The sequence below is a fragment of the Siniperca chuatsi genome, linkage group LG14 (assembly GCF_020085105.1).
Source record: "Siniperca chuatsi isolate FFG_IHB_CAS linkage group LG14, ASM2008510v1, whole genome shotgun sequence".
NCBI classification, from domain to species: Eukaryota; Metazoa; Chordata; class Actinopteri; order Centrarchiformes; family Sinipercidae; genus Siniperca; species Siniperca chuatsi.
In genome coordinates this window covers 10,245,822-10,266,893 of record NC_058055.1, presented here as the reverse complement: position 1 = coordinate 10,266,893, position 21,072 = coordinate 10,245,822, and the positions used below count along the sequence as shown (strand labels likewise).

Below are 21,072 nucleotides of genomic sequence, written 5' to 3'. Positions count from 1 at the left end.
TTTCGTTGTTCGCTGTTTATGCCACCACCTCTGCTGCATATAATTGATTTTAAAGCCAAATGATTTTGTGTATTTGTTCAATGACAAACAGCTCTGTGGTGTCCTATTTATGCATCTATCAATGACATTTGCAATGGCAAACAATTTATGCACCAGTATTCAGATAAGGAATAAAAGTCAAAAGTAAAAGTAGACGCTTTAAATTTCAGGAAAATCTAATAAAATGCCTGCAGCATATACAGAATCTGCACTTGTTTAGCTCCCTTGCTGTCTCTGTCCACATACCCTCTAGCAGAATAATGGAAAAGTCCTGAGCAGTGTGGCCCTTTCGGGAGGCGAAGCACTGGTAGGCCCCAGAGTGGAACTTCTGTGCTGCAGTGATCTGCAGGGTGTCGTTGTGTTGTCCTTGGATGGAGATGTGCTGGTCGGGGACGATGGGCTCTGTGTTGCTGTACCAGGTGATGGTGTATTCTGGAGAGCCCTCCACAGTGCAGGTGAAGAACAGTGTGCTGCTTATGCCAGTTTTCAGATTCTTAGGGGACAAGGTCACTCGTAGTGGATCTGAGAGAAGGACGCATGTTGTTTGTTAAAACACAGATGCATAAAAAAACTCCCAAAGACACATTTTCTTTCTTTTGATTGAGGCATTTTCTGTTTTTCTTTGTTTCACTGTAAAGAAATTTGTATCTTGATTTGTAAAACAAGTATAATTATCATTATAAGAATATGTTGCTGTTGCTAGACTACTTTTTATTTTCTATATGGTATTACTTAAACTTGATGTCCACGAGTTTTCAAAAGTTTTTTTAGTCATAAATGCAAAGATTATAGAATTTTCTGGCACCACTGTGCAGTAAATTATAATTATAAAGGGTTTATTAGTTGTTAATGGTAATTTATTGGTGGTTAATAACTCAGGTATTACTCAGGATTCACAAAACAGTTATCACCCATCAGATAAAAATACATTTTGTGTAGCCAGATTTTAAATTTAAATTATACCCTGCTAATTTAACTTCCTTTATTTACACATTATATTAGGCTATTACTCATTTGCAATTGATTTATAAATTAATTTTTGTTTAAATCATACTTATATAGACATACTTGGCAAGTATGTCTTATTGCCAAGTGATACCAATTTTTGCATTCTCCTAAGTGACTCTAAAATCATTCAACTGGATTCAAAATGTGACACATGGATTCATACATACAGTAGGCCTTCACATTCATAGAGACAGGGAGAAAGAGAGAGAGCACAATCAGCGGTGGTGACTCAATCAGTTCGACGCACTCATTAAAAAAGCAGCTGGAGATATCTCTTCACATCTCTGTCCACTTGTGTGTGTAAGTGTGTCTGTCTGTTTTTGTGTGTGACAGAGAGAGTGCGTATGTACATGTGTGTATGTGTGTGTGCGAAAATGTCAGTGAGCAATAAGGCAGCTGGTGGTGTGTGCTGGGGGGCATCTCTGTGCCTCCCAACCCCCCCTCACCCTGTCAGAGTCACAGAGTGTGCTGCCATGATGTGCCCACTGGCAAAGCCTACTGCCTCTCTATTCTCTCCCTCTGTCTCGCCTTCTCCCGCTCTTTGTTTCTTTGTATACTTTACACAATGTACATTTATCTCTGCCTCTCTTATTATCTTGTTATTACATTGTAGATAATGTCATTCCAGCACTGTCTGGATGTCTGATCGTCCCCTCTGTGACCCCTCGTATTTATCTCCGTCTTACTCACCCTCCTTCTCTCTGATGGTGAATGGTGCTGGCAGCTGTGTTATGGATTCAGTCTCTGTGAATTATTTCCCTGTCTCTCTTTCTGAAACTTGATATGACGGGGCATCATACAGCTCACACACATGTTTGTTACAGACACACTCTAGGTGCGACTTATATGTGTGCCTCAAACCAAAAGGAGAGGAGTTTGTGAATGTGTCCGTTTGCCAGGCTGAGAAGACAGTGTGGCAGTCTGTCAGGTTGTTTGCGAATGTGTGTGTAGCTGTGCTCACACACCTATAACGTGAAGCTGTCCAGACACCTCCTTCGAGCCAAAACTGTTGGTGACCTCGCATGCGTAGCTGCCACTGTCCTCCTGCCTCAGGTCACTGATGGTCAGCCCTGTCAAACGCCGTGTCCAGCGGGCATCCGAGGGCAGCGGGCGACCATCTTTCAGCCAGCGCACAGTGGGGCTGGGGTAACCTCCCGCTGTGCAAGGGAGCTCGATACTCTGGCCTGCGTACACCTCCCGTGCTTGGAAACTGTCCAGGATGGTGGGTGAGGATTCGCTGGGGTCTGGAGGGCAGAGATAGGGTTATTTTTTTGTCAAGACAAAGAGAAATATCAGACTAACATGAGCAAACACCAAGCTGCTCACCCATTACAGAGAGCCTGGCTCCATTGCTTTGGCGCGTCTCGCCGCTGTACTTATGTTTGGTGATGCATCGGTATGTGGAGAGGGCATCCTCCTTCTGAACATCAGAGATGTAAAGAGCCCCGAAGGAGGTCAGCGAGAACCTGTTACCTGGGGAAGGCACATTCAGTAAAGACTTACATTAATTTCCCCAAAGGAAAACTGTCTGCTGACAGACAGAAACATCCAGTTAAAAACCTGCACTAAGATGATCGTTCTGCTACAAATGCATTGTGCTCATTGCAAAACCGTATTGTGCTGAGAACAAACAGCTGCCAGAACAGTTGGCACTACCTGCCTGATAATGTTGCTTCCCAAAACCTGGCACTCTTTCAAGGCCTGGAGGACACACAGCGGTCACTTACACCACCCATAGACAGACCAGAGACAGATTTACTGTCCCTCTGCACACAATGTAAAATTCTTATGAACCACAGTATCATCACCAAACTAAACTCTACTACTGCTACTATCTAAATGTTCTTCCTTTCAAGTGTGGTGGCAAAAATGGAAGGCTAGAGATCGAGTGTGCCACTGTGTGATGAAAGCTGACTGTTCTCTTTCATAGAATTTGTTTCGTGTCTCACATTTTATGCTACTCAGAGAACCGTGGTTATTTAGATAGTTTGGACCTTATTTCCGAACGTCATGACACCCATTTGCCATGAAGCACAAACATCTGACAGATTCTCCACTGAAAAACTTTTGTATAAATCAATGTATCAAATGGAAATACATCACATTAATGACGCCATATAGAGTTCATCGGACCTTTAAACAAATGCAACAGCAATTGTCTCACAGCTTAATGTAAGTGGGACATACTGTATTTCAAAATGGCTGCCGCTATACAATAAGGTTAATTTAGTTTTGTAAACATCAGCTATCACCTGTGTCTTTTAGCATCTAAGCTACAGGCCAACAGCTGGATTGGCTGCGTTCAGGTGCACCTGCATGTTTATCAGCATCAATATTTTATCTACAAGCACTGTGTTTGTTTGTTGAGATCTTGTGGAGGGTTGAGGAATACTGAAGGTAGCAGTTATGGACTGTGCATGTGTTTGCATGGAATATACTGCATGACCCGAGAGGAGGCACAGGATGCAATTTCACAGCAGCCTTTGTTTGCCCCCAAGAATGAAGCCTTACAGGATAATGAGCACTTTAAGACTGCTACTCCCACAACACCGACGACTCGCCTGTCACAACACTCTGACATAGGCAGGGAGAGAGAGAGGGAGAGAGAGAGAGAGAGAGTCAGCTGGATCTGTCAAAGCCACACTTACAGTCTTCAGCAGGGGATGGAATTCATCCCATCTGCAGCAACGCCTCAGAAAAAACACTGATTACACAATGTGCATCACATTTTTTCCCTTACTATCTGTCCATCTTAACTGACTGGCTTGTACATAGAATCAGTCTATCAGTTTATCTTTAGTCGACTCTTCATCTGTTTGTGTGAACCCTCTTCTCTCTCACCCTATTCCTCTCTCACTGTCTCTAAGCAGAGTGGCAGACAGAGTAAAATATTAATTACTAAATCACTGTGCTCTCTCAGCTTTTATTCATGCTGACTTGACTAGATAACGAGAAACAGAGTTAATGTGCGTTACACACACACGCACGCACGCACACACACACACACACACACACACACACATAGACATGGACACACACACACAGCTGCAGCAAAACATGCAGACATGCATGCATGTAGGCGCTCCGAGTAGAAAACGGTTGCTAGTGTTGCTAATTTTTTTTCCAATTGTGCCACATTCACATGATACTGGAATGCTACAGTCTCTCTCTAAGGTTATGACAATTTTATTTGGCAAGTATTTACTTACTTTAGTAAGTAAGTAAACCTGTCATTTGTCCTCCACTTTAACTCATCCATATGCACTAAACATCTAGGAATATATCTCAAACATGTATGTTGTTTTGTTCAATCGAATTGGAAGAAATGTGAACACAAACTCCACAGAGAAAGGCCCTATTTGGGATTGTACCCATAACGCCTTCTTCCTTTTGAGCAACAGGGGAAACTGCTGATCAACTGTGCCATCAGACATGGTTCTTTACATGGAGCAAAACAACAGATCCAAATGGTTTTGTGCAGTTTCTATATAAAAGACCTTCACCAAAAACCAAAAATAGACTGAGGCATGCAAATTTAGGAGGGATTGTGCAGCTTTTTCTGGTGTGTTGACCGTTGTTTTAATAGTTATCTTTTGATAGCTATTAAAACTATCATGTGAGCTTTTTGTTTAGCAAAAAGAAACCAAAAGGACCATTAGGTAAAAAAATGAAAGCACTCATGGATCCTCAAAAAAGCTCTGAAGGAAGCATTTACACGTTTAAGTATTTTTCACTATGAATAGTTCTTTAAAGAGTTCTTTCACCCAGAAAGAAGATTTTTGAAAGAAGCTGTATTGCCTAGAGGACGTCAACATTGTTGGATTTTGTATGAGTTCGGTCAGAGTCTCAATGAGACCCATTCATGGAAAAAAAATAGAGTAAAATTGTTCATGTTTTCCTGATGCAGATGGTGTCCAGAGGGGAAATGTTTTAATCTTTACTTAAAAGTGCTAAATCAGGAAAATGATGTGTATTTTTGACAGGAAAAAAATGTTAAATTTACAGAAAAACTGAAACTTTCAAATGTTTATTATTCTCAATCTTTACAAAAATGTTAAATTTACAGTTAAAAACAAAGAAACACAATATTTTAATTATACATTTTAGAAAATTGGATATTTTATTTTTTCCTATCAGCAAAAACAAGATTATTTCCCCTATTTTAGTCCAATTGGTATCTACCTTTATGCTTTATGTAACACACATTTATTTGAAGCTGATTCAAATCCACAGACCAGGTAAAAGGCTTTAGTAAATGAGTGAAACGCATGAGCAAGGCATTTAAAATGCAACTGCTCTTGTGACAGCTCAGTGGCAGTACTGGGCAGCCACCCTGTGACTGTGTGTGTGTGTATACTCCAACTGTTAGCTATGTTTCTATGTATGTAATGTAAAAAAGTGTCATTACTCAGATTGATCACACTGTATGTCCTTAGCGAACCTCTCTTGTGTAATAAAAGTTTGCTTTCACTTTTTTTTTTTAATGCCCATGGCCTCGCAGTAACACAACAGGCCAGACCTGCTGCTATGACTAATTCCAAAGTGGAGGAAAGAAAAGGGAAAATAATGGAAGTATAAATGTGCAAGAGAGAACAGGAAAAAATAAAAGCATAACAGAGAGTCTATAAATAGGATATACTGTAGCCTGTGTGGGTCCAAGAGTGTGTGCGTGTGTGTGAGTGCACCGTGTGTGCGAGTTCGTAGCAGCCTCATTTTCTCACATGCAAATGAAGGCGTCGGCGCAAAGATAACGAGGCCCATATTTCCACCTCCTCAGTGGGGCCATTATTTATTGATGTTCTGCATCTTTCCCCCTCCCTCCCACTCTCACGCTTTCTTCATCCTCTCCCTGTTGCTAGGGTCTTCTCACTGCCATCCTGTTACGATTTCGGTGTACTTTCAGCAATTATTAAAGCACAACGTGTTTACAATCATCAAGGATGAAACAGTGAAACACTCTGTGTTGCACGACTCAAAAAATCATAACAGTGAATTGGTGGTAGATGTCAGTGAAATTAATGGGGACAAAATAGCATCAATATGAAGTTGCTAAATATAGCTTTTCAGAAGCAAGTGGGTTTTGTATCCAATCACAAATATTTTCCCAAAAACATACAACATAACACACTTTCTTTTAGTTTTCCCATTTCCTGAGTCTCAATCTGAAGTTTGCTGGTTTCATAGGCAGTTTATTCCAATTCTGTGCCTGAAATAAGGAACTTATTTAGCTTTTAAACCTTCAGAGCAAAGGTGTGTGTTGGATGTCGACATGAGGTTGTGAGTCTCACCTATTCACAGAAAAAAACAAGTTATAAAATTACTTGGGGCCTGTTTATTGGGAGTTTTGTGTGCAGTTCGGAAACTTCTCTACCCTCAACAGGAAACTAATTTAGCTCTTGAAAGTGAATCTGACCTACATGCTTCAGAGGGGCAAATTTCCACACTATCTAGACTAGTCTATTTTAGGAGACAACCTTTATCCTCTCTCAGCAGGAATTATCTTATGACACTGACCTATCTAAAATACTTTTCCTGTGTACAAAAAATAAAAATACAAACTGACTGTATGATCATGCAGCACTCACAGCTCTGAGTCAAAACACAGTCAACCCATATCTAATCAGTTTGGAAAAGGCTAATGAGCAATCAAACGCACATCCCTATTTTCCTTCTGGCAGATCACTACAATCTGATCCCTGGTGTCTCCATCTTACTCAACACCGTTGATGGTCAGAGGAAGTGGTTCCTTGCCTTGAAGGGCTCTCCCAGTTAAATGAAGGTTAGTGTATTTTCACTGCTCATTATGAGGACTATAAGCTAGCACAAGGAGAAAATGTGCCAAAGCAGAGGTTTCACTCCTCCACAAACTGACAACAGTATAAATCCTCAGATAGACGCCTACAGCACAACTTGTTTATCCATTAAAGAGATGTGGTCTAAAGTTAGAAGATTAGAAGGAAATTGACTCAAAAAACAAATTCAAACGGTTACCATTCTGATTTCACTAATGCACATCACATATTCTATTACACATAGACGTACAGTGCGTCTGCCTTTGTGTAGACACATTTTGCAGGGTTGTGGATGAAGAGTGAACATAAAATAAAAGATAATGCGTCATTTTCCTCTACTGGACATTGTTTATAAAAACAGCCATGTACAGTTGTTCTAAAATTTGAACTCACAACCAGTGTTGTGAGGGAGTCTTACCCTGTAAACTAAATTATTTTTTACCAATAAACCATAAACCATTGAAAGCTGCAAATGTCTCCAAAACACTGATACACACAAACATAAATTAACACATACATGAACGTCACGATTTAGTTAGTCATCGTAATTTGGGAAATAAATGATAATCCTCTGAACGACAGACTAATTTTAAGTTGTCAAAAAAGATGGGCGATATTCTGAGCTAGACGTTAGAAAAATGTCTGTACCTCTGCCTTATACCACTGCACTCAACGGCAAGTTGCAGAGAAGAATTTGAAAGAAGGTGAGACGAGAGAGGGAAGGAGGAGCGGATCAAAGACTTGTGACTGTCACAGAAAGAAGAAGAAAGAAAAAAAAGCAGCATATTCCGGAGATATTCTCTGCGGTGCTGGAATATGCTTGGTGCTCACAAATGCAGACATGCTAGACACACACACACACACACACACACACATACATTAAAACACCTACTGGGCTTAAAATAGGACAAAAAATATTTCCCTGCTGGAATGAAAAACAATAAACTATATAATAAAATTAGCACAGTGGAGTCAGTGAATGGCAGTGGTCCAGTTTTGCAGCAGAAGAATGTGTTAAAGCAGAAAATCAGCACTGTTGGACTGAATAACCTGATTTAGGAGGAATGAGTGGAGAAGAGAAGAAAAGACAGTAGGGGAGAAAAGCAGAGGGAGATGGAGGGTAAACGGTGGAGGAGGTAACAGTACATGTCTGTGTTCACCCCTCCTTTCAAACCTTTATGCAAAAAAAGGGGTGTTGCATCTGTATTCAAAGCGAGAGCCCACTCCACCCTCCCTTTCCTCTCTCTGCTGTGTACATTAAAAGCCCAAGTAGAAGCAGGTGTCAGCCAATTAAATATATACACTTTCCTGGCTTTTATTCTGCTGCACTTACTTAACATCTATGAATGGCACCCTCTTAACTCCTTTCAATTCATATTCAAAGCAGGTTTTATTGGCACAACTGATGTGTAACAACAAATTGTGCAATGGGAGCTCACCCCGCTGCATCTCCTCCATAAAAGAGACTTTGTTAACGTGACCAAACTCTTCAGACGGAGCACGAGTCACGCTGCTGGTTAAGACTAACACTGCATGAGCAATATCTGAATCTCAGCATTCAATCCTCTCTTTCTCCCTCTCGCTTCTTCTCTGTTGCCTGTTCATTTTCTGGAAGGGGGGCGAGATGCAAGACATCGAAGAAGCTCTGTCATGTTTTCATTAAAAAGCCACGCTTCACTGTCTAATCCTAACTGCTGTCCTCTTTCCTAACCAATTCTGACTGCTTACCACGTCTTTCAATCATGTTCTCCCTGCCCCTACCCCTTGCCACTGTGTTGTGTTGTGTTGTACACCGACTCACTGTGAGCAAAGTGGATGTTACAAAGTTGAGGGGACAGAGGTGAGGAGCAGACAAAGGTGGAGGTTGAGGAGAGGCAGAGAGAGAGACAGGAATGAGACAGAGTAGACAGACAGAGCCGAGTCCAGTTTCCACTGTGATGGGACCATGTCTCTTCTGCTTCACTGGCTGCTCTGTCCCAATTTGCCCTGTGTGACTTTAAACAGTAAACACTGGGGGAGGGGATGATGCAGAGGGGTGGGGCGGCCTATTGAGAGGCTGAATGGACAGTCAGGGACAGACATAAAACCGATCGTATGCAAAAGGCGTCGTTTGCGTAGATATAACTCAACGCAATGCTGCAGAGACGCCATGTTCCCCCCCATAAACCCATCCTAACCAGACAGGCCGACGATGCTGCATAAAGCTAAATGGACCATCTCAGATAGAGCGAGCGCTGAGGAGATTAAGCATCAGTAGAAGCATCAGAGGAAACGAGGGATGGAGGGGAAGAGGGTGGGAGGATAGAAGAGAAATGGGGAGAGATGTAGCAATAGGACTCCATTATTCATGACGTGTGTTTCATGTGCTTGGTGACATCTGGGACAGCAGTGATAATTAGAGAAACCACATATACACACACACACACACACACACATACACACACAGATCCCGATGCACCGTACCACACAGAAGTGTGCCACCATGGTCCAAACACCTACCCTCAACTGGATATCCCATTAACTCTTATTGAACTGTGCACACTAAAGCTTAAACACTGAAGCGATGCTGTTCTTTAAATAATGTCACTCAGTAAAAATAAACATCCAACGGCAAAAAGCTCTCGCCCCTCCACCTTGTTTTGATTTAGCAGCAGATAAGAGACCGAGTTGGATATATGGTGTGTGTCTGCCATCATGTGTGTGTGTTTGCGTGTGTGTGTGTGTGATGCGGTGTACTCCAGCTTAGCCCATGGCCCGGGGCAGTGAGCTGCATTAGCGGCACTGAGTGAGCTGCCTGGTCCCTCCCTATTAGAGTGCTGGTGGCAGAGGAGTGTCACTGCCCAGCATGGAGAGAGAGAGAGAGATAGAGCTTAACTGCTGCCACACACACACACACACACACACACACACACACACACACACACACACATACATTTACATTTACAGTGTTTACCAGAAAGGACAGATGAAATCCCCAACAGCATGCCAAAATGACCATAACTATACTCAGAATCAAAGTATCAAATATCACAATATCACATTTACCTAAATTAAACTGCAGAAATCATCATCATCACATCATAGAGACATCAACAGTAACCTGCCAGTACAAAATGGTGTGTAAATTGTCTGTGTTCCACCTTAGAGGCAGTAATCACTGATTTGAAGATAGTTTGAAAGTGTGTCACATGCCTCTGCAAAATGACATCCAGTGGGTAAAGTACTATTCTTTACTTTCGTAGAAGTAAAAGTACTGCATTAAAAACCTTGAAGCACTTGATGTATCAAAATTATTATTACTGATGCTTTAATATATAAGCAGCTTTTTAACAGTGTGTAGCTAGTTGAGAGGAAGTTTATTTGAAAATGTACTTAGTCACATTCCAGTTTGAATCTGCACCGCATCTGCCAAACAGGAAGAAGGCCTGGTCAGCCTCTTTCAAAACCTCTTATTTTTAATCTATAGCTCACAGTTACTATACTGCTCAAGGTGCAGACGTTATCCAGGTGACCATATAGATGTTTGTGTGGAGTTTGCATGCAGGTTAGGTGAACTGAAGACTCTGCCTGTAGGTGTGAATGGTTGTGTGCCTTGTGTGTGTTAGCCCTCTCATAGGCTTTTGACCACTCCAGGGCAAACTGGGATTAACGCTGAAACAATTAGTCGATTAATTGGTTAGTTGATCAACACCAAATATTGATGTTTTCATCATCAATTTTATCATAAATTTTTGCTGGTTGTCTTAGTCCACTATAATACTAAATCAAATATCTTTGGGTTGTGGACTGTTGGTTGGACAACTTGGGCTTTGTGAAACTTGTGATTGCTGTATTTTTAACTATTTTCTGACACTGTACGATTAATTATTAAAAATTAAAAAATGATTGGCAGATTAATCGATAATGAAAATAATTTTTGGAGAGCCTCCAGCATCCTGCTAGATATCACATCATCACATTTCCTACTGAATGTACATATACTGTACATTACTATAGACACAAACTGGGGCCAATGTCACTCTTTGCAGGAAACCATCCCATCGTTGCATCTGCACAATATTAAACTTACATTTTGGAGTGAAAAAGACCTGCTCAGACTGACCCTAGATTTTCTTTATTGTTATTGGTCCACAAAGAAAACAGTGACTGCTATTTGCTCTCTATCCTCCCTATTGTATATACAATACGCTGAATTGTTGACTGAAGTCTTAACTGAGTTGTACGGTAGAGAGAAACATAGAGAGCAAACAGCTCACACGCATGTAACCATGTTGAATTATTGACTTACTTACACAACATTTTTATGTACCACAAACAACAGCCGAGAAACATCACAACCTCAGACATTTCTATCACACTGACCCCAAAACAGCATTTCAGATCCGCTCACCTCCCTCACCTTCCCGCTCACTGCAGTCAATCACGGCCTGCGATGTTTATCAGGCCTTTATGTGTGTTTGGACAGCTAATAGTGAGGCGGATCAATAGGTCTGATTGAGAGGTCATGTAGGAACATGGCACTTGGATGACCGACCGGAGATCCCATTTGATCCCTCATCACGTCTCCGCACGGTCCCCGCACAACCAGCTGCATTCATAGAAACACTGTAAAAAAGAAATCTCTCCATCAGGGTCACTAAAGTGTGAAATCTATCACTCTATACCAGAATAAATCACACTTTGGAGTGTATCTATTGTGGGCTTCATTAACAGTATGTGATTTTGGCATACACTTTCAGTTTCTAGTGTTTATTTCCCCGAGATCTTTTCTTATCTAAAAATCGAATGGCTATTACACATATTACACATTTATTTAGATTTATACTATAAGTTTACAACATTTTTATTGCTGACTATTTGTAATAATCGCATGAAATCAGATGGAAATTTGAGAAACAATAAGGTGGGACCATACTTAAAAGTTAGGACGTTTTATGACAGGATTAAGAGAAAATCACTGCCTTTCATAATGAGAGAAAAACAGAAATGAAGATGGAGGAAGAAAATCAGAACCAAACTTCTTGCCACTGCTCCAAGCTGTTAAGTGAATAAGCATTTCCTTAAATACAGTTTCTTAGTAAAGCCTGCTGTAATCTCCTTGCACTAATCCCTCTTTCGCTAGCCTAAACAAAAGAGAAGAAGAAAGTGGGAGGAAAGGGGTAAAACCTCTTTACTCAAATCCCATTTCTTAACCCAATCCAGGCCACATAAACCCTCCAACTCTTTTACTCTAAGCCTTGACACAAGCCTTCCTGCGTTCACTTTCCTTAACGACTCTGGATGCGGTTAGAAATGCAGATTAACAACTATCCTTTACAGGGCCAGTGAGTAGAAATGATATGGTTACTTACATCCGATAAAATACTAAAAAACAAACAAAACAAAAAACTGGACTATATGACCTGAAATCTATATGAATTACCACATTACCTTGATAACAATAAATGTAACTTCCATACATCAGTGCATGTGTTTTCAGTCTCATGTTGGCTCACTTCTGACATATTTGTCCGGTTTAATTACAGTAAAACCAGTTAAGATTACTGGGCTTTTGGTTTAGTTGGCTGAACTTCTGGTTAGATGTCACTGTTTGTTATAGCTCCTGCCCGTTCATAGACATTTATTGAAAATTGAAATATGAGTAAATATAGGTCATTAAGAGATTGATAATGTTGGTACTTCAATAATTATGTGTTATTGGTCAGCTCAGGAGTTTGTCTATTAAGTTGTAGTGTTAATAATGTCTTTAAATTACTGTCAGACTCTACAACTCCTGAAGATAACCTGATTTCTGCAATAATAATAATAATAACGATAGACTTTATTTGTATAGCACTTTCCGAGGAAAAGAAAAAAGAAAAGACAAAGAAAAGTGTCATGTAAGTTAAAACTAATCCCACGAAGCATGTGTTTCCCCCCCCAGTTTATTACAACTCTGTCTTATTTTATCAGGTTTGTCCCATCAGACTTTGTTGTAGCACTATTGTTGTGTTCCCAGATCTCAGCAATTACTTTGGCGAGTGCCATGTTATCATAACCAATAGAAATAATGACAAAAGCTGAAAATAGGACCCCAGTTTTAATAAACTGTAATTATCTTGTCAGCCACATGATTGGAAATGTGTAAATCCAAACCAGACTTCCCCAACTCTCTCTCGCTCTCAGTTATATTCTCACACAGTACGGCTTGAAGGGTGAGATAGTGGCCGGATTTCAGTCAGAGTGATGTGCTTGCAGGGGATTTCCCATCTCTCCCTCTTACACTGATTGACATTGATACACTGAGGCCCTGTAAACACGCTCATACTGCATGTGTGTTTGATGGAGACACAAAGAGAAAAAAGGCAGGGGAGAGCGATGGCCGCAGCTAAAGAGTGTGTACATTTCTGTGTTATGTGCACGTGAGCAGGCGTGTGTAGTAGTGTGTAAACAGTCAATAATAGCCGACACTTGTCAGCCCTCTGCTCTGTACACACAAAGCCCGTGGTTGAGCCATTGTTGAACTCCGCCTCTCCACGCCAGCCCCCCCCCCAACTGGGCCTCTCAAGCAGAGATAATTATGCCTATTGTGCCCCTTACACACACAGACAACGCGTGCACACACACACAAACACATACACACTTGTTTGTGTTAATTTACACACCCACCCACGTGCCTACTCAACCTAACTGAGTAAAAGATGGCTGCCAGCACCCCATCTGCTCCTGCCCTCCAGCTCTCAGTAGCTCTCAGCACACTGTGGCAAATGTGAAAGGGGCAAAAAGAAGAGAAAGTGAAAGAAGACAGAGGTGAGCAAACTGCGGAACAAGTGTTGTTTTGTTGTATTGGAAACTGGATTTTAGAGGTTGAAAATTAATACATTTCCACATTTCCATTTTGCTTTGTCATTTTTTAGGTGGATCATTTTACAAGAAGCTGCTCATTGTTAAGTTTTGGTGTGACTTCCATATCTTTGCATGTGTATGTACATAATAGCGACACCTTCAGCTGCATGATTTACTCATTAATGTCCCGCACTAACCCCCATGGCCTGCCATTTGTGGGACAGAGGCAGGGACAGAGGAGGGAGAGGTGAGGGAGGGATGGTGTGAGACTTGAGGGTGGGGGTGACAGAGGGCGACAGTCGATGCTCCCTGTCCTCCTCTGTCACTCCACGTCCTGCTGCACCCAGGCAGCCCAAGCACAACAGGACAGCCATCACACAGCAGAGCGGAGTGCAGCCTTAATGTATCCTGAGTTAATGTTTAATGAGCGCTCCATATTCAGGCAGGTTCATGCAAAATCTGTAAATGGCTTTATTGTGTTACTTTTGAGGGGGATGTGTGTGTGTGTGTGTGTGTTATGTGTGTAGGCTTGTACATTTGTACTTTGTAGACGTGAGAATGTGTGTGTGTGTGTCTGTGTCAGACCAGTGTTTACAAGAGTCTGCGGTCTCCCAGACAAGTGTATCTATTAATGTATTCCTGCTCTGAGTGCACAAGCACAGATTTACAAACACACATCGTGTCCTAACACACCACTGCTCTCCATGAGGTCCCTCTGCCTTTGTCACCTCTCTCCTGCCTGCACCTCTGTGGAGCCTTATGACACTAACTTTTTAATTACTTAGAGGAAAAGCTGCAGTATGTGTGTGTGAATAAAGGGAATATACTGTATATACACTTCTATCAGAATTGTCAAATACATATTGGAGCCATATATGCTGTATATACGTATATATATATACACATATGATGTGTTGTGAACTATTCATGGATTGCGACTTTAAACTGAGCTTGCTGTATGGAGAGCACTTTATTATAAACATTACTCACAAGCAAACTATTGCTAATTAGTGTTTCAGCATTTGCTTCTCCAAAGCTTTGCTTTCAAATTCTAGTTTCTGTTTTTTACAGTTCAGTATGTGGCAAATTATTTTTTAGAAATAAAAATAAAATAGATTTTTATAACCTGTTCATTTAATAATTTGCTTATGACGCAGTGGTTGTGACTAGAGCTGCAACAATTAGTTGATTAATCGATTAGTTAATCGACAGCAAATTAATTGGCAACTATTTTGGTAATCCATGAATCGTTTTTGTCATTTTTCAAGCAAAAATGTCAAAAAATTGTTGGCTCCAGCTTCTGGAATGTGATTTGATACGTTTCTCTGTTTTATATCATTGTAAACTGAATATCTTTGGGTTTTGGACAGTCAGTTGAACAAAACAACATTTGACGATGTCCCTTTGGGCTGTGGGAAATCATAATGGGCATTTTTCACAATTTTCAGAATATTTTTTAGACAAAACGATGAATCAATAATGAAAATAATCGTTAGTTGCAGCCCTAGTTATGATGTAGTTATATAGAAATGGAGCGCCACTCAATTCATCATCATCAATCTCAAGTCACTCTGCAAACTAATCAGTTTGGCTTAGTTACTGTAACTTGCTTATCCCACAAATTGATAAACTCAACTGTAATTTTTCAGGTGTGCCCAATCAACCCCTATATGTGTGTGAGTGCGTGTGTGTGTGTGGTTGTGTATTGTTGTGTCTCTGTTGAACCGCTTGACATCCAGCAGGGACCCCAGGGGCAGAGGATTGATCTGTAATGCAGCCTGTAAGTGACCTCGCCACCCGGTGACGCCCATTAGTTCACATTAAGGCCTGATAACTCAGTATTTATACACTGTCAGGTTGAAAAGATTCAATCCATTTTACTTTCAACAATAGGGACTAAACTAGACTAGAGTATTGCGGATGAGTAGGTGAAGTGTTCATGTGTGCAAGAAGAGTTTTCTAATCTTGTTTTTTCTAATCTTATCCATACATTGTAATTTTTTCCCTTCTATTATTTCTTTTCAGCACTGGGTTTTATGGCCATGTGTATCAAATTACTGTACAAATACATAAACAAGACCAAACTGTGTGGCAGGTGGATTAGATGGAGCATGTTTGCGCATCTTCTGTGGACCACCATGTGGCCGCAGCCATCTGCTGGTCCAGTCTCTATTCATCGGAGCCACTCATTAGCTTTCTGCTGGTTAGACTGACGGCCTCGATCTGCAAGCTGAACCCTATCTGTGTCCCACTGTTGTTTTTATGCCGTCCACAAACCCTCCATCTTTCTGTCTCCGCGCCAGCTCTCCTCCTTCAGATCACTGCTCAGACTCGCATTGTCTCATGAGGGTCACACACACACACACACACACACACACACACACAATGCTTAACTACAGGGATGGTATGGGACGGGGAAGTGAGAGGGAAATAGGTCAGTCTGCCTGCACCCCTCCCCTCTTAAACCCTGTCACTGTCCTAGCTGGACAGGAAAGTGGGGCAGGCAAGGACACACACACACACACACACACATAAACACACACACACACGGCTCCAGATGGGAAACATGTGTGTTTGACAAAATGGAACCTGTTGGGGTTCAGAGGGCAAGGCTGCGTGTGTGTTATGTCATCAACTCAACCTTCAGACCGGTATGTGATTGTGCTACTGATCAGAGTCTGCACATAATGATTCCTCCGTGCAAAGGCACAGGTATGAAGTGAAGATGAAGTGAACAATTTTTCAATTCACTTTTTCTTTTTTTATTCAAAGGAAAGTGAGCAGTCTGGTCACTTTTGTAATCTGACTTTGTATTAAGATGGTGGGGAATCAGCAAGGAGAGACACAGGAAGGAACTGTGGTGGGATTCAGCCTCAGGTCTGCAGTGGCACAAATGTTGCTTTGAAGGTAGACAATTTGAATGCATCAATACCTCCAATAGAAGTCAATTAAAATTTTAAAAATGAATATGTAAACAATATCTATACCTCACTCAAAACTAATGCAGTGAGGAGCTCAGTTTTGGCATCTCCAGCACTTATCCTTTGTACAGACATTTGCAGCTGAAATGCATTGCTGGAAAATAAAACAGATAATTTTTTATTTCTGTGTTGCAACGATGTGACTATCCAATCACAGCACACCCTGACACAAAGTATTGTTTTTTTTTTAAATTCAAAGAAAATTCAGTGATGGTTGACAGCACTGACTTGCTGTTTGCAATGGATTTCAGCAGACAATGTCACTCTTTATCAATACAATACCGGATAACATCCTCAGCAGAGTATTTGTTACCACAGAGACAGCTAATTTGAACAAATAAGTCAGTTGCATGTGATTGTTTGTCTATCTCTCTTCGCTGTATGATCGGCCGCCAATCCCTGCCTTCTGCCCAGTGCATGCTGGGATAGGCTTTTGCCTCCTGAACAGGAATGAGCATGTAAGGAAAATTATGGAATAAATGTTTTAAAAAGACAGGTACATGTGTGCACCTTTACACAGACATATATGGATTTACTTGACAACTCCTCCTGCTGTGTTTCATAAGCCGAGCATAAGAAATAATGACAGACAAGACAGGCAACCACCCACTCACTCGCACGCAGAGAGCTTCCAGTCACAAAATCAATTTTAATTTTCACATTTTCATTTGACCCATCCAGACAGTCCTTTGCTGGCCATGTAGCTGAAGAGAGAGGAAGAAAGAGAGTTTGACCGGCGATGTTAGAGTAACTCAAAGAGATGGTTAGCTGAGGAGTAGGAGATCAGCATCAATAATGTTTCTCATTGGACTGTTTATTTAACCACATGCATCCACTGAATATAGATATTTACTGCAAGTGTGCACGTGCATGTTGTTGTGCATCCATGTGAGAGTGCACTTACAATATTCAGATTATGAACTGTTCTGCAGACGTGGTTATGTTGCAGATAAGTGATTGCGTTGATTGGCTGTAAGGATGATGAGGTCACCATGTTGATAAATGGGGAGGTCAGGGTCAAGGTTGAACACAGTGCTTGCTGTGTTTGTGTGTGCTGCTGTCGTGGGAAAAACGAACGCTGAGTTCAGTGAGCAGCTCATCATGTTCAACATCTGATCCTCACACTCACTGCTCATCAACTGACCTATATATCCCTAATTACACACAGCAGCTTCATGACACAGTATACACAGCAACACCCAATACATAAAAAAACATAAATACACACACAGAGGATGGGAACATCCAAGCCAGATCAAACTAAACTATATTTATGTTTAGGAATCATAGGAGGTCATGTTGTCGCTGTGAACCAAATATGATGGGAACTGTTAATCTGTGTAGATTTAAAAATGTCATTTGAAAACAACAAAGAACAAAAACTAAAATTTCATTCAACAATTTGTTAGCAGAAACGTTTATTCAAGAAAATGGCTGGTTGATGTGTGCACAATATGTGCAATTTTCATGTATTTAGCTAAAATCAAATAAGAACGTGTGTGAAAAAAATCTGAGAATAATATCTAATCAAACTGAATTTAAAAAAGTGATTTTTGTCGGCGTTAATAGCCAAAATATGTAGTTCCTTAATGTAGCAGCTTTCTGCCAGGATGGAAACTGAAGACAAAAATGTAATACAAAGTACAGTAAAACACTATAATACTGTACATGAAAACTAAAAATGAACTAAAAAAAACACACTGAAATGTCTGAAAATAACAAAATACTGCAACCTTGGTGCATGTGTATGTGTGACACAGAGTCTGTGTGTTTTGCATACATATAATACAAAACGCCATCTGCCAGGACCTGAGGCCGTTCTTGCCCTACTACCCTCCTTGCTTCTCTTCCTTCGGTTCATTTGTCTCCTCTTTCTCTCATCCTTCTCTCCTACATTGTTATTATAGCATTTTAAATGCAGAACATAATCATGCATACATCTCAAACATACTTTGCACTACACATACAGTATAATCACATAATACAATCCTCATAATGTATTCACAAATAACGACAACAGACAAAAAGACTGAACACTACATTTCTCTTTTTCTCTCTCTTGTGCACACAAATGAGGTTAATGAAGATGAATGTGGGGGCACAGTCCTATTGACATCCTGAGTCTCTAATTGTGGCCCTGTTCTTCAAGGACATGGTGGTAAAGACAAGCAGGGAGAGGACAGAAATAGATCTGATGAGGAGAAAGTGTGGAAAAGTCATGCGACTTGGAAGAGAGTCTGTCTTATGCATTGTCAATCATAATTATTGTCTTTAGGGGGGAAATTTGTGTGATGAGATGAAAAAGCAGTCATAGCAGAGAGGGAAATGTCTGTGAAAAGAGGAGGAAGAGGAAGGAGAGAGAGGGAGGAGATACGAGCAGGGAGGAAGGAAGAGGAGGAGGAGGAGGAGGAGGAGGAGGAGGAGGAGGAGGAGGAGGAGGAGGAGGAGGAGGAGAGGAGGGGGACCAGATCAGTGATCCAGAACAGTGAGCAGACAGAAGACACGAGTTAAGAGTTCGGTCAAACATTGAGCACAGCGGTGCATCAACTGTTCTCACACACAATCAGACACACACACATGGAGGATAAAGACATATCTAACGCTATGAAATAAATCAACCTTCCCACCCCTGGATGATCCAAATTCATTCATGTGATGTCCTACCTGGGACGATCGAAACAGTGTCTCTCTCCCAGGACACGACGCTGACGTACTCCTGCACGGCAGCCGGGATGAGGCACTTGAACACAGCTACGTTGCCCCGCATTGAGCGCTGGTCCGCCACCCGCACGGTGTAGGGCTCCCTGAAAACTGCAAAAACGCACAAAAGATATTGAGATAGCTGATATCTCAAGCTTTAAAAGGCAAGATTATTTCCCTACCACTGAATAGTTGAGCTGTGGTGACCCATGATGGTTTAAATGTTGTTTGAGAAGCTTTTCTAGCTAGACACAAATAGATTTCAGGATTTTTTTGGTCAAATTTAAAGATCTACACAAAATATCTTCCATCATCTATCCAGAAGATGTGTTGACAATGGATGAACATCATGGCTACCTCCTTTTAATCACGCAGTAGTTCAGTGTCAGTCCTGTTCTCAGACAAACAATAATCTACTCCTGTTTACATCATCAAAACCAACACATTAACACTCCAGAGCAAAACACCCTTTCATCAATTACCGTAGCTCTCCACATTTATTCATTGGAAATTACTGGCCTACTCCTGTGTATTGTTTGAACTCTTCTAATCCTGCCTCTACTTTCACCACAAATGGTGCAAGCCGCCATGAAGCGGGATAATCATGGAAATTATTTTCTAGCTTTGGCATGACATCGTCATGAAACACTGATCTACTGTTTTTGTACAGAACTTCATGAGGGACAGAGTGAGCTGCACATTCAAAGTATACTGAAGGGTTATTGGTGCTTCAGTTTATGCATGTTCATGCAATATTTTACACTCTGTTGAATGAGCAGGGACACATTAGCAAAATCACATAAAAGCTAGGACGTATCCGAAGGTTGCTAAGAAACTGGTTTGGAATCCCTTCCCTAGTAACAGACATGATGACAGCATGCATACATTCCTGCTGCAAGAGGGAAACACATGCAAGTGCATGCAAATTTACATATTATTTGAAACAGATCTGTCAAGTTCTTTTGAAATAATATGGAATGAACCACCACCTATGTGAATTTGAATAGAAATTGTTGTTAGCCATGAAGCAGTAAAGCTGATTCAAATTAGACCCCTGTCAATTATTGTTCAATGGCAGTGCAACACCGCAGCCGCAAGACTGAACCCCAAAACAAAGCATCGACATCCCGTCTGACCGTAACCTGTGCACCAGAGCTGCCGGGGGCCGACAGAGGCCGCTGGCTGCATGTTTGGTTCGTGCTAATCCCTCGTCTCCTGAGGCCGGGCTTTAGGGTCATGTGGGAATGAAGGCAGCAACCGGCTGGCATGCAGCACAGGGTCCTGGCTCAAATCCTCAACTTGGCGCTTGTATTAGTATTAGAATGAATATGAGTATTAGTTCAGGTCGGTGTTGGGAGGCAGAATATGAAAACAGATGTTGATGGCAGGAGGGAAGGGGGAGGGACCGACTGGCCTGAATGAACGATGGGAAAGGGGGGAGACAATAGATGCGGTGTAACTATCATCCAGCTGTAGCTTTTGCTCCAGCTGCAGTTTGATGTAACTGTCTGTTTGGTAAAATTCAGTTTCTTCAGTATCTCTGCTGGTTCTAGAGCAGGAGGAACCCCAACCCCCCAGACGTACTATTTTACTTTAGATGAGGTCTCACTCATTAAAGTAGCCTCACGCGGTCCAATCAATGGAAAGCACCAATTAGGTTTGTTAATGAGAGATAATTAAAGAAGTGTGCTGTGGCTATATTTAGTCTGGCACAAGAGGACAGTTTG

The 21,072-nt window shown here is 41.3% G+C and overlaps 1 protein-coding gene across 3 annotated transcripts in view; it reads right to left on the bottom strand.

Moving 5' to 3' along the window:
* The window catches only part of LOC122888799 (Down syndrome cell adhesion molecule-like protein 1 homolog), a 54,362-nt gene that overhangs the window by 22,665 nt on the left and 10,625 nt on the right, over positions 1–21,072 (bottom strand). For all 3 annotated transcript variants that reach the window (XM_044223664.1, XM_044223665.1, XM_044223666.1), the window contains exons 3-6: positions 19,310–19,456; positions 2,374–2,520; positions 2,013–2,291; positions 286–561 (exon numbers count right to left, since the gene is read on the bottom strand). In XM_044223664.1, the coding sequence (XP_044079599.1) occupies positions 286–561; positions 2,013–2,291; positions 2,374–2,520; positions 19,310–19,456 (849 nt within the window). The remainder of the gene's footprint in view (positions 1–285; positions 562–2,012; positions 2,292–2,373; positions 2,521–19,309; positions 19,457–21,072) is intronic.